The 15,936-nt window shown below is 41.7% G+C and overlaps 1 protein-coding gene across 3 annotated transcripts in view; it reads left to right on the top strand.

Annotated features, from left to right (window-relative positions):
• Positions 1 to 15,936, top strand: part of PRKG1 (protein kinase cGMP-dependent 1) — a 400,374-nt gene that overhangs the window by 286,083 nt on the left and 98,355 nt on the right. For all 3 annotated transcript variants that reach the window (XM_052677567.1, XM_052677566.1, XM_052677568.1), the window contains exon 7: positions 2,897 to 2,991. In XM_052677567.1, the coding sequence (XP_052533527.1) occupies positions 2,897 to 2,991 (95 nt within the window). The remainder of the gene's footprint in view (positions 1 to 2,896; positions 2,992 to 15,936) is intronic.

The following is a 15,936-nucleotide window of genomic DNA, read 5'->3' as shown; positions in this document are numbered from 1 at the left end:
AGAAGCTCATTGGCTTTATCTCCCAGGCCTCTGTTGTTTTATCTTCATGTATCAGCTGATGGCCAGAAAAAGGAGTTCAAAGCAATGCACATGGGCTTGCTGAGAAATTCCCAGAGCCTCAGCTGGATCTTGATGGCTTGACAGAAGTTCCCACAAGGATGGTTAAATTCAGCCTAGTTTTTTTCTTCCAACCTCACTGAATTGCAAAAGAGATATTGGTGACTGAGGAAGGATGGAAGTGGGAGGGTGTTTAATTTTAATGCTTGTATTTAGACATGTGAGTTACGCAGTGATACCAGAACTTCTCCATGCAAAGGATACAGCCCAGGATAGGAGAGTAGTGGACTGGCAGTGAAACATAGAAAAAGTAGCAATGAAACACAGAATAATCATATCAATATATGCTGACTGGGACTTTCTGAGGCAGAGACATGACTCTCTTGCCTATGCTGAAAGCAGACCCAGGAGGCTTAGCAAGCCAGAAAAAAGGCTGGCTCCTTCTCGCATAACTGGGATCTTGCATGTACTTGCATTCAGCAGCATCTTGTTCTAGCAGCAAAAGCTACTATTAAAAGCTCTGTCCTGCCTTTTATGATAGAGCTTCTGTAGTGACAGTCAAGTGATATTTTTTAAATTTCTGAGTTCAGCATTTTTTCTTCCAACTTTTGCTTTGTGAATATTTCTTTTCATAGCAAAAGCCTTTTCTCTTTTTTCTCCCTCAGCTCCATCCGCTGCAGTTGATCTGGCTCCTGTTGTCATTTAATTGTGTGGGGCATGTGGCTACTAATTTAACCCATCCACGCTCCTCTGTTGGAGTCTGCCTGTGATCAGCAGGCAACTTCTTTCAGAATTGGGAAGGTGCAGCAGCTCAGGTGCTTTTAGTACTACAAAAATGTCTGGGGAACTATTTCTCATGTTTATTAGTGTGTGTTTCCTCAAGTCCAAGTGAATAGAAATCTACTTTTGTTCAAAACAGCCTATGTGCGGAAATCTGTTCGATACCTTCGATGAAAACAGTTTGATCCCTTCTGGTTGCTGCCTGCTGCTGCTCTGTCCTGTTTAGCATCCTTCTTTTACCGAGGGGCTGTGTGTGTGTCATGCTGTGCCACTGTACACCATTTTCCCTTTAATAGCAATGGTGTGGCACCAATTTGATACTATATTGTGCATGTTCGTCAGTGGTACTGTCACTGTTCAGATGTGTCATCACGTTGAGCTTTGCAGAAATGACACTCTGGTAATCCCTTAGCATTCATGTCTTAGGATCAGCAGAGGTCATGCAAAAGGAGCTTAAATACACATTAAAGTTGCCTTTGTTTGTCCAAATTTGTTTTTCATCAGCTACAAATCTTCCTGGCTCATCTGTTCCGCTCTCCCTACTCTCATCTGATCTCCAGTGAGTCATTGCAGATGTTAAATGTAGTATGTACTCAGCGCTCTCTAATGACTCAAACCCTCTGTTCTACCCACAGTGCAAGAAAAGGTGCAAGGCAGTGCGACTAAACTAGGATGTCTCTAAATCAGAAGGGTAGTGTCTGAAGTCTCAGATTTTGGCTTAGTGAATTTGCATATCCAAAAGCTCTGATGAAAGCAAATGAACAGCCTGAGATGGAGAAGTGAGATGAAGGATTCTCCCTTGTAAATCCTCCAGAGGGTTGCTCATCTAACCAACATTTGGATAGCTCAGATTTTGGGAATGCTGTTCTACTGACTATAAACAGAACATGGACAAGACAATTTATAGTTGGTTAATGGCAGGGCAGATGATCCCTGCTGCACCCTGATTGCTGTAATTCACCTACTTGGATATACTGTAAGAAACATGAGTTCCCTCTAATAAAAGTTAGATGAAAAGGAGAAAATATTTCTCATAGACGGCCACTAGATCCATAACACACATCTTTCGTGAAGTCTTGGCAGTGAGCAGAGATGCCAAGCCATCCTCAGCTCCCAGCAGTGTGCTGGGGCTTTGTCATCATGCGGCTGCTGGGATTTGTAGCCCATGCTGGCTTGGGCCACTTGCAGAGATAATACAAAGGCAAAGTTTGTTTAGATGATCAATTACTGTTTTTTTTCTGATATTTTTTCAGAAAATAAAAAGGACACCCTGTGATAGGGTGTCATCACTCACAGACGTGAAGCCATCTGCCTGTTGTTTCAGTGCCTTCTCATACTTGGGCATGCACTAGGTTATGTGCCACCCAACATTTTACAGTGGGTAAAAGTCTCCATTCATCAGCATTAGCTGCTTTTCTTCTACTGCAAAAATAAAAAATAAAAATGTTATTTTCCTTTAATGTGTGATTTTGGTCTAGCTAGAATTATTTCCTCCCTGAATTCAGTACATGATGAAAAGAAAAGGAGCCATTCTTCAGTCCATAATGCTCCAAACTGTTTCATTTAAGTTATGACTAAATGTAGTTGTTTGGTTTTTTTTTTCCCCTTCAGTGAACTTAGCAATGCAAAAAATCACGTGGAACAAATCTAACAGAAACCTATGCCGTGTGTCTGTCTTACACACATAAAATATTTGGAATCTGTTTCTGCTGTTGACTCCATATGGCCAATGATGGTGCTTGTGCAGCCAACTCCATGTTTAGAGCTTAAAACCTTTGAATGCACACACGTACTGAGTTTTTCCAGGAGTGGCAGATATCTAAATGGAAAATAAGTATTCATTTTCTTGGATGGGTTTGAGACTGGCTTATGGAGAATTAGTAATTGTTTGCTGATGGGGGAAGAGTGCAGGCCTGGAGAATTACTTGATTCGCAGAGAGGATATGGACCAGAGCGTTTCCTGAGGGATGTGGGAGATGACTAACCCCTCTCTGAACAAATAGGCTTTATTCATTAATGAAAAGTTTTCTAAATGCTGGTGGTTTTGGCTTTTCAACAGGTGAACGTCACTCGTGAAGATTCCCCCAGTGAGGATCCAGTCTTTCTCCGTACTTTAGGAAAAGGAGATTGGTTTGGAGAAAAAGCTCTACAATGGTAAGTGCTCCTTATGATGTAGCAATTAGTTTGAGGTTATTTTCCAAGGACTTCCATGGGCCTCAGAAGGCTCTTGCAATCTGGAAATAGCCTAGAATTACATTGGAAGTGGTGTTATGCCTTTGAAGTTTTGCTTTGTCACTTAATGCTGTATATTGCAATGAGGCTGTGCCTTAATGAGGGAATAGGATTTCCTGCAACTCAGTGTCCAAATGTGGAGCCTGCCTTGTTTGTATGCATAAGAAAATAGTTTATCTTGGTGCCATTCCTGATCGTGCATTTGAAGATCTGAAATGTTCGATATTATGCAGTTTGATATTTTGCAATTTGGGCATATTTCTCATGGATGTCAAGGACATTATTACAATCCAATGAAGATGGGGTAGACAGCTGAAGGCAGGGCAGTGGTGGTGTGTTTCAAATTGTCTTACTGTGTAACTAGGATTTTGATGGAGGTGGTAATTATGTGTGTGACCTGCTTTATATAAACAATTTCCTTTGGGGGAGACTTGGATCAACTAAGAGAATAACAACTATAAATCCATATTCAACAGATTATAAAAATACACTTTATTTCTATAGGGAAGGATAAGAATAAGAATAGGAAAGCATGCTTTAGGCAGGAGCATGGGGCACCAATTAATCTTAAGCCGACAAATGTTTCATCTCACTCTGAGTTCTTATCTGTGCGTGCAAGCTGTTGGTCTTCTGGATACTGTGATAATGTATTCTCTCCCTCTTAAATTTTCCAAAAAGAAGCCAGAATGTTTGAAGATCAAATTTTCTGTCACTTCTGGCAGCCATCATGACCTGTCCAGCACAAAGCTTGTCTTGTCTCTGAAAATCTATGCATTAATTCTAAAATAACATTGTTGCTCATCTATGCTCTTATTTTGGTAACTTCCTTTAATACTAATAGCAAGAGCAGGCAAACCTTCCATCTTTTGAAGACCGGATACGGGAAATAAAATACCTGGCATTCCTGAATAATTGTAGCAACATGCAACATCACCTTTAGGATAATTTCTCAGCATTTGAAGTAAAGGCTTTTGGCTAACTGGCTCAGTCTGAAATTAGTGAATTTACAAGAAATACTCGTCTGTATGTATTTGAATTTTCAATATATAGTGACTTTGATCCACTGAAACTGTTAGGTTGTATGTTGTGATTTCATGTATGAACGATGTAATAGTAACTAAAGGCATTTCTTTCTGGGCAGTATAAAACAAAAGCAGCAGTGTTGATTCTGCATATTGCAGCATAGAAGGAAGATGGATAACAAATATTGTCTAATCTCTGCTAGAAATACTTATACTGCCACAGAAATCCAGCACTGATATACGTTATTCTGTTTCTCTCACTTGCACCAGATGGTAGACATTACTTCACAGTATCCCATTTTATGCTAGCAGGAGCAAAAGAAGTCATGAAATTATCAGCCCCATCACCTTACAGTAATAGACAGGGCTCCCAACTATTACACTGCTCTCTTCCCTTCCTGGCTGATTAAATCTGAGATCACAGACGTATAATTTACAGTTTACCAGTATGTCATTAGCAATTACTCACAATCAGTTATTTCTTGTGCTTTTTCTTAATTGAAAAAAAATACCTTAGTGCCATTTACAATATTTATTTGTATCAACAGGGAAATAACAAATTCATTCAAATAGGCAATGGAAAAGAACTCAGTGCAACCTTATGGCCAATTTGCTTTTTACTAAAACTGGCTAATAGTTCTGTCGTGCTGCTTTGGTGGTTATCACAGCTGAATTCCTGAGCAGGAGTATCATCTGTACTATGCTGCAGAGATAGAAAACATGCTTCAGTCTGCGTTGGACGGTCCTAGGGAGGATAGTAGAGGAATTAAAAAGGACAAGAGAGGAAACTGGCAATGATTTCCCATTGGCCAAACCCAAACAGCAGCAGTTTGAGCCATTACTTCCCTACTATTACGTTATTTTTTACATCATGTATTTGGATAGAACTGTAACCTCAGATGCTGGGTGGAAGGATTATCAAGTTTGTAAACCAGGTTATTAAGTTAGGAAACCAGCTCCAAGTCTTAGGACAAAATAGTAATGGCAGAGGGCTGCTGCTTTGAAGATACAATGTCGGAGCCTGCCTTGGTGAACAGAGGAGGAATTCTGAAAGCATTACTGATAATTTGGTTCGTAATGCTTTGACTTGAGCAAGAAACCAATGCGTCCAAAGATGAAGTCCAGCAAGTGGGATTTTCTGATGAGTGCTTTGTTTTCCTGACTTTTAAAAGCTCTGCAGATCTCTTAGGGGTGGCAAGAGCAGGAGAATCAGTGGGAGAATGTGCCTGGTTGGGCAAGCCCTTAGTTGGGTGCTCTAAAAATATTGATATATTTATATTAACATTACTAAAAGTGCTGAGGGCACATCATACTGAAAAAGAGTAACAGAAAATAGAGGCTTTGCTTTGATTTAAACTTTCACAAACACATTACACGCTTCTTTCAGAGATGCTGTCCAAAAAGCGAGATGAAAATTGTCAGCTTGCTTGTTTTAATGCTTTTCTGCTTTACTTCTAGACTGTTGCCTTTGTAAGGTGTGTTTTTTAGGCGTTTATCACCAGAGTTAGCTAGTTCAGTGTGGCTGACACAGATGTTGGGGAGGCAAAAGAGGTTTATTAAAACAAAGCCTAGTTTGCCAATTTGTGCTGTCTTTGAAAATGATTTGTTTTTTACTTAGAGTTTATCATCTTCAGTCATGTTTATTAACTTCAATCGTGATGATTTATAAATCATCAGAACACACATTTGCCCTGTAGGTGGTTTTTTGTGCTGTTAGTTAAGCCAAAATGAAACATCTAAGCAAGCAAAACTATAGCAGGGTGACAGCCTGTCAAAAGAGATGATGATGTGTTGGAAGCTGGTTTTAATTACTTGCCAGCATGGCATGTTGAAAAGGTGTGGGGACTGGGAGAATTTCCCTGCCTCCAGCAGTGGTGGAGGGTTGGCCCAGGGTGAGACCTGGAGCACTGGCTCCCGGCCAAGGCAGCCCCAGCATAGGGCTTCCTCTGCCTTGCTTCCTCATTTGTAAAGAATAAAACAGAGGGTTTACAAAATGTATTATTTTTTCAATGTCTGTGGTGCACAAGGTGAAGAAGTGCTGGCCCTCAGGTCATGGACAAAGCATTCTGCCATGGTGACAATTATAATGACACTTCAGCTCCTACTGTAACATACATACGTTGATGATCTGAAAATGAGTACAGCTATGCTTATCTCTCGTGGGACATAGCAGCACATCTTTTAAGAGGTTTTTGTGCTGCTTCCCATTTGTATCTCCTGCTCTGCAGGCTCCAGTGTAGTTGCGTTCCTGCTGTTACAGAAAGCACCTGACCTGTATCTACCTTCCCAAAAATCTCTGGTGTGTTTTGTGTGCTGATAATTCACATGGTAGATGAAATAAGGTAGCTATAGCTATGTGTAGTAGAGTAAAAGAAAATTTCCTTGCTATGTACATGCCTAGAAAACTGTGATGTGGGGAGGGACAAGTGGCATAAGAAGTAATGAATGTGGAAATCATCGGAACATAGAATGGCTTGGGTTGGAAGAGGCCTCAGAGGTCGTCTGGTTCCAACTCTCCCCGTAGGCAGGGTTGCCACTCACTAAATCAGGCACTAAACCAGATTGCCCAGGACCCCATCCAACCTGGCCTTGAGCACCTTCAGATGTAGGGCATCCACACCTTCTCTGGGCAGCCTGTGCCAGGGCCTCACCGCCCTCTCAGTGAAAAATTTCCCCTGACATCTAATCTAAATCTCCCTTCTTTTGTTTAAAACCATTCTGTTTTGTCCTATCACTACTTGTTCATTTTAAAAGTAGATTTCTCTCCTCCTTGAAAACTCTCTTTAAATACTCGTAGGTCACTGTCAGGTCTCGCTCAAGCCTCTTCCAGGCTCAATAAGCCCAACTCCCTCAGCATGTCTATATGAGAGGTTCTTCAGCCCTCTCTATGTGAGATCCTCTTTGTTGCCTACTGTGGACGTGTTCCAAAAGTTCCACATGTGAGGGGTAGAATAGAGAGGGACCATCATGTACCTTACCGTGCTGGCCACCCCTCTTCTGATGCAGCCTGATATACTGTTTGCAGTTCAACCTCATGAGGCCGTCTCATGTCTGCTCTGCTTTATGGTGGGAGGGGTTTTGCCCTACAGAGAGGTTAACGATGTGAGGTCCAGGGATGAGACACATGAGAAGTCTGGCTGACAGGGAAGGCTGGGGCAAAGAACTCTGAGTACCTCAGCCTTCTCTGTGTCTGCTGTAGCCAGTTCTCCTTTCCAATTTACCAGAGAAAATACAATCTCATTGGCCTGTCTTTTCTGACCGATGTACCTGTAGAACCACTTCTTGTTATTTTTTACATCCCTCACCAAGTGCAGTTCCATATGTGCCCTGGTTTTCCTGATCCCATCTCTGCATGTCTGCACAGCATCCCAGTATTCTTCCTGGGTAATGCATCCCTGTTCCCACTGCCTGTTCATGTCCTTTTTTTCCCTCGATTTGACTAGCAGGTCCTTGCCCAGCTGTGCTGGTTTTCTGCCTCCTCTGCTGCTTTTCCTATACTAGGGAATAGGAAGGGGGAAGGGGAAAGGCTTCCTTAAAGAACTTCCAGCTCCACTCTGCCCCTCTTGTCACTGAGAACAGCTTCCCAGAAGATCTCATCCGGTGATTCCTTAAACACCAGAATTGTGTTCTCCTGAAGATCAGGGTCTTGACATTGATTTTTGCCATGCCTATCTTCCTCAAGATCACAAACTCCAGGGCATGGTCATTACAATCCAGAGTGCCTCCAGTCTTAACCTCTTTAATGAGCTCCTTTGCATTAGTGAGCACCTTTAATGCATCTTTATATCAGCTGACAACATCAGAGCTTTACTTTTCCAACTAAATTAATACAGGAATTAAATACAATCCCCAAAACTTTTTGAAAGATCTTTTAGCTGGCAGCCAAGATGAAAATGAGACATCAATAGGGCATTAGAGTATCGACAGTAGCATTGATTTGCTTATTTTTCTGAAATGCTGCTATTTTCTCTTGCTATGATTCAGTTTATAAGCAAGCTTCCAAAATAAATCATTCTTATTAAGTTTGTTTGAATACTGCATGAGGTGCTGGGATTCTGCTAATGTTCTTTGTCTGCTCCCTGTAGTAACAGCAAGTTTTTATGGGATTGTAACATTGCTCTTGTTCAACTTACCTTTGTATTAATTCTTCCCCAGGTAAGAACCCAATAGTTGTTTTAATAAAAAAACTGAAGTGCCAAAACCTGGAAAACTGTTTAACTGACTGCCTTGCCACACTGCTGTCTTTTCTTCACTTTCTGCCCTTTTACCAATTTCTCTTCTGTTCTTCCAGAGATACTTTTCTACAGTTACTCACCAATAGTTTTTGAAGTAGTACAAGGATTTATTTACTTGGTTTAAATGACAAAGGATCAAAACTGTTACTCAGCAGTTAAAACATAGCTGATTTGGATGGTAAAGCAGATTGATAATCTATTTGAAATACTACTTTCTGCAATGCAGCAACACTCACTCAGTGCCCCATACAATTCACAGCAGCCGTAGCAGCCCTGCAGATGAAAAGTACCAGCTGTAGTGGCTGCTATTTTTAATTGTTTTTCAGTTTTATTTATTTTGTTGCTTTGTTGTTGCTGTTTTGGTAAAATGGGTACTATTGTTGAAATTAATCCTCCTCATGCTCACAGTAACACTGGGTGTATTTCATAATCCCTTGTTGTCAGATGTTTCCTATTTTACCCCATTGTTGGACATGCAGATTTTGGATTATTACAGATCATCTGCTGGGACATATCTAACAAGTTGCAGTTTGCTAAATGCCCTGTCATTGCTCCCAGCCCTCACTGTGCCTGAAGAGTTGTGGACAGCGAAAGGACAGAGAAAGTCCTTGGCTGAACCTCCCAGAGAACACAGAGTCATGTTTCACCTTGATCGGACACTTTGTTCTCAGTGCTATGCTTCCATTAAAATCTCACCATCTGCTGACCTATTAACCCAATTACCTTGATTTTTTTTTTTTTTTTTTTTCAGAGAAGGAAAAGGTAGGAGTGGCTGGAAGTGCTTGTTGCTCTGAGGCATTTGTTGGCAGGCAGGGAGAGGTGCTCACACAAACGTGTAAGTGGCAAACAGAAGTGTCAGCACAGGTTGCTGTTACAGGTCAGGAGCTCAATTTCTGTTTTGCCAAGAAATACCTATCCTTCTCTTTCTTCTCCTGGGACACATGATGTACCACCACACAGCAGCTCTCTGCCCTGTTACGATTTTTGAGTTGCTGTTTTTCAGTGTTTACAGCTAAGTCAGGTTTCTTTACCTTTACCTATCCTATGGATATAAGCTCCTAGAGACTGGCCACTTGTCTAAAAGAAGGCTGTGTGCATTGTAGCACTGCAGAATTGAAAGTTACCCATCCTTTCATGGGGTTCATCACAGTCCTTGGGCACAAGAAGAAGCCCCTGTGGCTTTCAAATTCCCAAAATATAAACCAAACAATGCCTGTTCTCCTTCCCACTGCCTGCTCTGGCCCCAGCTGAAAGTATGTTCGTTGATTCTTTTTACTTTGGAAGCCATCAGTGTCTTTGGGAAGCAGGTGTCACACCATTGGCAGCATGGAGGGGGCTGTAAGAAGGCAAAAGGAGCCTGTGATAGGGACCAGGATGCCCACTGGGGTGGTGGTCATAAAACTGAAGCAGTCTTCAAATACTGAGGCACAGGGGAGTACATTTAAAAGCACAGTAATCTTTTATCTTCAGTTTATAGGAGGAAGCACACTTCATCACCCTTGTTGCTAAATAATGGGACTTTTACTCTGACTGTTCAGCTGCCCTTCTCCTGTGCAGCTCCCTGTCTGTACATCCGGCATGTGGTCTCCAGGGACCTGCAGGAAGTTATTTTATCCATTACATCAGCTACTTTTTACATTTATTACCAGTGTTAGGCAATCTTAAAAGGTATTTCAGCCATGATGGCCTTATTTCCTGCCCTCTCCTCTGGATAAGATGGATGTCTGTCTGTAATGCCATATGAAGCCTGGGAGCAGCTCACAGGGGTGCAGGCTGATGGGTTTTGATGGCAGAGGAAGTTATGGGTTTGGAATAAGGTTAATGGTCTGAGAACAGCCCAGGGGAGCCCTGATTCAGGCAGTGTTGCACTGAGCGGTTTCATCCCACAGCACTGGGAGCTCCAGGAGTTGGGAAGGGGTTCTGGAAAGCTGCTGGCAAAGATTTGAAATAAATCCTCTGAGGCTTTGGGAGAACAAGAGCCCCGACAGCTGGAAGCAAGGAGGCCAAGTGACAGCTCGGGAGTGTCACTATCTTCTGCTCCCCATGGCTCAGCATCCTCCCCAAGTATCTGGCCCTGCTGGAGCCAGGGTGGTGGCAGGGAGACTTCTGCATTGGTCTTATGCGTGCTCACCACGTTTTCCATTAGGCACCATTAACTGTCTCTGCATCCCATCTGGGCTGGTTGTCTGGGTCAGTGCCCTGCTATCAGGGTCCTCAGGCAGAGTGTTGCTCTAGAGCAGATGAAGACATTTTATAGATTAATTCCCAAAAACATAACTACTTTTGGAAAGTAAATTATGAAATCTTCATCAGGGCCTCGGCAATCTGTTTAATTACATTATTGCAAGCAAGTAGTGGTTGCTAATGCAGATGCTTCACTCTGTGTTCGCCATAAAACAACAGCCAGTAGTACATTGGCTTGCACAGGAGCTCACTTTGGATACCTTCAGCCTGTTGCAAGGAGCTTGTAATGCACAGGGAATGGCCGTGGCAGTGCTGAGGATGCTAGTTAGGGGCTCAGCCTGTAAATGAGTAGGCAGGTTCATACCAATTCCTGTTGCACATGCTCCGGCTCGCAGCTACAGAGACATAGCTGTGCCTTTGTCACCTGGTGAAAGTCAGAGTTCCTTTTAAATCCCTTGAAAAAGCTGAGGAGCAAGGAGATGAAAGGAAACAAAGGGACACGAGGTACTGGCTTTAACAGCATCCTGCCTGCAAGAGCAGCGTTGTGACTACAGCCATGAAGGGTGCATTATGCTTTTCAGACAGCAGTGAATTGATAGTATTGACTCTTGCTGCCTTAAGTAGGACCATAGATTGATCACACTTAGTGAAACCGAAGGTCCATCTAGCTCAGAATCCCTTCTGCGAGAGCATCCAAAGGCAAAGCAAGAACATCCTGAACCAGAGCTCTGGCTTTGATTTACAGCCCTTGATGGATTTTCAATTTGCTGTCAAACTCAAGTAAGCATTTTTAAAATCCATGGCCTTCTGTGGCAATTAGTTCCATGGTGTAAGTATGCAAGATGAGAAGAAATGCCATTTGGGGTGTTGGTTCTGGATGGGGGAGGGTTGTTAGTTTTTGCATGGGCCATCTGCTCCTCTCATGAGATACATCCTAGTCCTTAGGCACGCAGTTGACTGATTGGCTGAGAGCTCAGCAGCCCATCGTCTGAGCCTGCAGACAGGCAGCAAGCTTTTTACTAAGGCTAATAGTTTAATCTTACTTTGTTTGCAGTGTCTAGCATCTCAAATGACTTGCTAAGATCTCTGAAACTTGATCCCTTTTTTTTCTTTAACAAAAAGTCGAATTTTTATATCAAGTTCTTTGCAGCAAGAAGAAACTGAGCGCAGTAGCATCCTGCATTTTGACAAACAGCTATTTCAGTTGGTTTTTATTAGTTCATGTCCCCGTGATACAGGATACTCAGGCAGGTATTGGTCAGTTTCCCCTAGCAGTGTTTTAGATTTGTGGTGTCCAGGGTGTCCAGGAGCTGTCCTCCCAGACTTGCATAGACTAAAGCTTTCTTTAGGATCAAGGCAATACAGCAATGAGGGAAACTGCGACACCATCTGTGTTAAAAGGAGAGTCATGTGTGCAGTTTTTGGTACTTCATTTTGTGCTCTTTGGTTTTAAGGTGACTTCTGTTGTGTCATTTAAAGGTCTCACACCTGACTTTATATTCCAAATACTTTTCCTAAGCTAAACTATTTTGAAAGCCATGAGAGTTTGTCCATGTATTCTCCCACCTATCCTAGAAGGGAAGATTTGAGGTGCACAGCTACTGCTCACCCAGATTACTGCACCTCCCTCCTGGCTGTGTAGTGCTTGCTGAGCCTGTGCTCTGCTGCAGAATGTGTTCTGTGTTCTCTGGAGCAGGATGTGCTCCTATATCCACACTTTCAAGCAGAAAAAGTGAAGTAATTAGCAAAAAAATAATATCCACAAGGGGTTTTTCAATGTCTGCATTCAGACGAACACTGAAAAGCTTGAGTAGGGCTGGATTTAAGCAATGAAATTGTGAAACAGGGGGGTTCGGCTGCTTGATTTTTTCATTGTCAAATATGTTTCCACATTTCATGAATTTTGGGGCATTTGACTTGGAAATCAGACAAAGCTTTATTTTGTAAGAATGCTGAACAAAACCCATTCCAGTTGAATAACAGTAAACACTGCATTAAGATGGGAAAACAAATGATTATATACTTTAGCAAGATCAGTGAACACCAGAATTGGAGCCCTTTGTGTCTTATCAATTGCCCGCCTTGCTCTGCATTCTGAGTAGCCGCTTTGCATTGCAGAAGGCTGTTTACATCAAACATGTAATCATGGCAATACATCAGTTATTGAAGGAATGTAGACAGTCACATTAATAGAAGGCCTTTGCACAAAATCATCTGCTTTTTTTGTATTGTCTGAGGGAAAGAAAACAAACATCTGGCTTTTTATTTAGTCTGTCCAATAGAAATGTTCTTTTTGAAAAAAATAGCCATTAGGAGATAATGAGCAGTGAATCCAAAGTACTGCTTTCCTACTCCTAACATAGGGAATATAAAGTTGCATCAGTTTCTACAAGGGAAGTCATGCTCAGGGCCAACATCATGACTCGACTCAAGTTCGTAAATAAGATTTTTCTGAGTCTTTAAGATAGTAATCATTAGTTTATAAGAACACATATTATTATTAGTTCTGGCTTTTTTTTTTTTTTTTTTTTTTTTTTTTTTTAAAGACTGAATCATGCCCTGGGAACTGAAACTGTCTGTTTGTTTTCCTTTGAAAATACAGTCCTACAACGCAAACATGCTATTCTTCCTGCTGAGTTTTATATATATACACACACACACACACACACACACACACACATATATATATATATATAAAACATGGGGCAGCAAGATTTTGCCAAATGAAAGAAAGCAAAATTACGAGGATTTTATTATTATGAACGTCCGCTTGCTGCAGTTCGTGTCTCTGAATTTTCTTATGATGTCTTTATCCCTTAGCATTATTTCAGAGCTTGGATCAGAGCCCTATTGCTGAAGTAAGTAATGCGTAGCCAATGCCACAGAGGTATTGTATTGCTACTTTTTGATAGATGTCTGACCTCCTAGAATGCCATTCATATGAGGTGTATGCTCTTGTGAGGTATTAGAGCAGCACAATTTGGGGATGTGTCCCCTCAAGGGGTGAAACCGTTAGTGATAGAAATGATTGCAGGGATCAGAACTGGTAATTCTTGCTTATTTAAAAGAGTGTAAGACTTAGGCTGCAATTTGCTTCTCCACCCGGGGAATGTGAAGTAGCCATGATGAGCCGCAGGCTGCTTCTGGTGCAGGCCGAGTCCTCCAGGCTGTCCTAAAAGAAAGGAATGCTGATTTCTGTCTCAGAGCAAATTTCACTGATTTGTTTTGTGTGTTTTGAACAGCACTGAGATTTGTGTCGAATCATTCATTCAAAGTGCTGGTTTATGACACATGTTTCTAGCTGGGAGAAAGAAAACCCATCATCATAAGCGCATTAATAGGTAGAGGGTTGAAAATACCTACAGAAGGAAATCATGCATTTCCTTTGCAAAGTGTTTCCGTGAAAATCTTCCTTCTAGCTCTGCTCAGGTTTGTAAGCATTAAGTGAAACTGAAACATGCAGCACAGCTTTATAATTCTCTCTTGACTGCTCTAGGGTAAACAAATAACATTGCTTCCTGGGATGCAGAAGCACAAGCCTGAGTATCTGCGGAGTGAGCGGTGCGTGGACTCGCAGCCCTCAGCTGCAACGTGTGCTGCAGATGGGATAATTCATGTTGGCTAACCCTCACAGCAGATTTACCACTGTATGTAATCATAGGGAAAAAAGAAAAGAGCAAAGCTTTCATGCTGCATCTCTTTCCTTTGCCCAGCTCTTAAATCATCTAAGCAGCAACGCACATCTTTACAGTACAGCCCCGAGTATCATTTGCACCCATGATATTCCAAAAATGATGCTTGCTTTTTCCTCTTCCTGGGATGGCTGCTTCCCAGGGTAGAGGACTCAAAGCATAGATGAGTCCAGGTAGGGCATGCCTTGATGTGGCTTCTCTTCAGGTCTCCTCTTTGTGATGAGGATGGATTTGGCCTTTCGCATCAGGCTTGTGGCTCCCTTTACAACAATTGTCCTTTATCAAATTTTCATGCATGGAGAACTGAATGGCTTTCTGCTAGCATGCATAGCAACCTGGTGTTGGGATGCAGTATCAAGTCATTTTGTGATCGTTCTAAGACTCTGTGATAATAAGGCTTGTGATTCAAAAACAGAATGTTCCTTATAGAAGCATATCAAAGTAATTCAGAAATAGAGAGTAATAAATTTTCGTGGCTTTTATTCTGAATGCCAAGCAGTTCAAATAGAAAGAGTGGGCCATTTAAATTGGTGATCTGAACACAGTCATAATTTAGCCACAGTAAAAATCCTCATGCTTGAAAGAACGAGCTGGTGCAAGCTTGTATTTATTTCATATCATCTGTTATTTTCTTTATTGTGTTCTCATACTGAGTTTTATGAACAATACATAATCACTTTTCAGTGTAACTTCTGTGTCCCAGGATATTCAGTGCTGTGGGAAAGTGAAACTGCACTTTACAGTCTGTAAGATGATGTGGCTGTACTGTGTGTGTACACAGCCTGTTCCCCTTCTGATCTCTCAGGCAAGTCAGGATCATGACGTTCTTCAGCACAGGATACTGGCTACAGGTTATCTGTTATCCTGCAAACTAGGAGGTAACCTGTTCTGCTCTTAGCAAAATGCACATTTATGAGTTAAGAAGAGGAAAAAAATGCAGCAAGAGTAAAAACTAAATTAGCGCTAAAGAAACGTTAGATGGATTGCACAGTTCCACACCACCATGAAATAATCTTTGTTTGTTCCAATTTGTACATATTTTGAGGGTGCTGCACATCACACCAATACTTTACTTAGGGGGTCAGTAGGCTGTAGTTGTTTTTATGATTTACAGAGATGCAGTGGCCCTTCCAAGGGATATGACTCATGCTGTAGTGAAACTCCTCTGGGGTCTGTCCCTTCCGGAGTTGCCGTCTGTCCGTGGCACACAGACAGATGGCTGGACAAGATCCCTCCTTTTTAGCAGCCTAATGGAGAGCAGCTTTATTTCCTTTGGGTTTATAAAAGAAAAAGCCTCTGAGTGCCTGCTTGTAAGTACTGCCAGTGGGAAGCCTAATATTGAAAATCTATTCTCCAGATTTCACATTACTCCCATCCAACCGTTCAGTAACATAGTTAACTGCCATGGACATGCTCAGAATTAAGGATGAAATATTTATAAGGTTGGAGCTGGCTGTTTGTCTGCATGAATGTCTATTTAATTCTAGTTTGTTAGGAACTCTACTATATTAAAATACCATTTGAAGATCAACCTTTTCGAGTGACGCTCATTGAAATCTATAGTAAGATATCAAAACAGCAATGCTCTCTTGTAGAGCACGTAATCCGCTTGTGCCTGGAGTATCCAATTGTGGATTTTTTGGAGTTTTTTTTTCCTGTTCTGTCTGAGGCATATGGTTGGTGATGAGCTAAAATGTCTCTCAGTGGCAGGGTTTAGAGATACAGCATCACTTG

This window comes from Tympanuchus pallidicinctus, unplaced genomic scaffold (assembly GCF_026119805.1).
Source record: "Tympanuchus pallidicinctus isolate F22 unplaced genomic scaffold, pur_lepc_1.0 scaffold16, whole genome shotgun sequence".
In the NCBI taxonomy this organism is placed as follows: Eukaryota; Metazoa; Chordata; class Aves; order Galliformes; family Phasianidae; genus Tympanuchus; species Tympanuchus pallidicinctus.
Note: the sequence above shows the minus strand (reverse complement) of the source record. Positions and strands in the feature narration are given on the sequence as shown.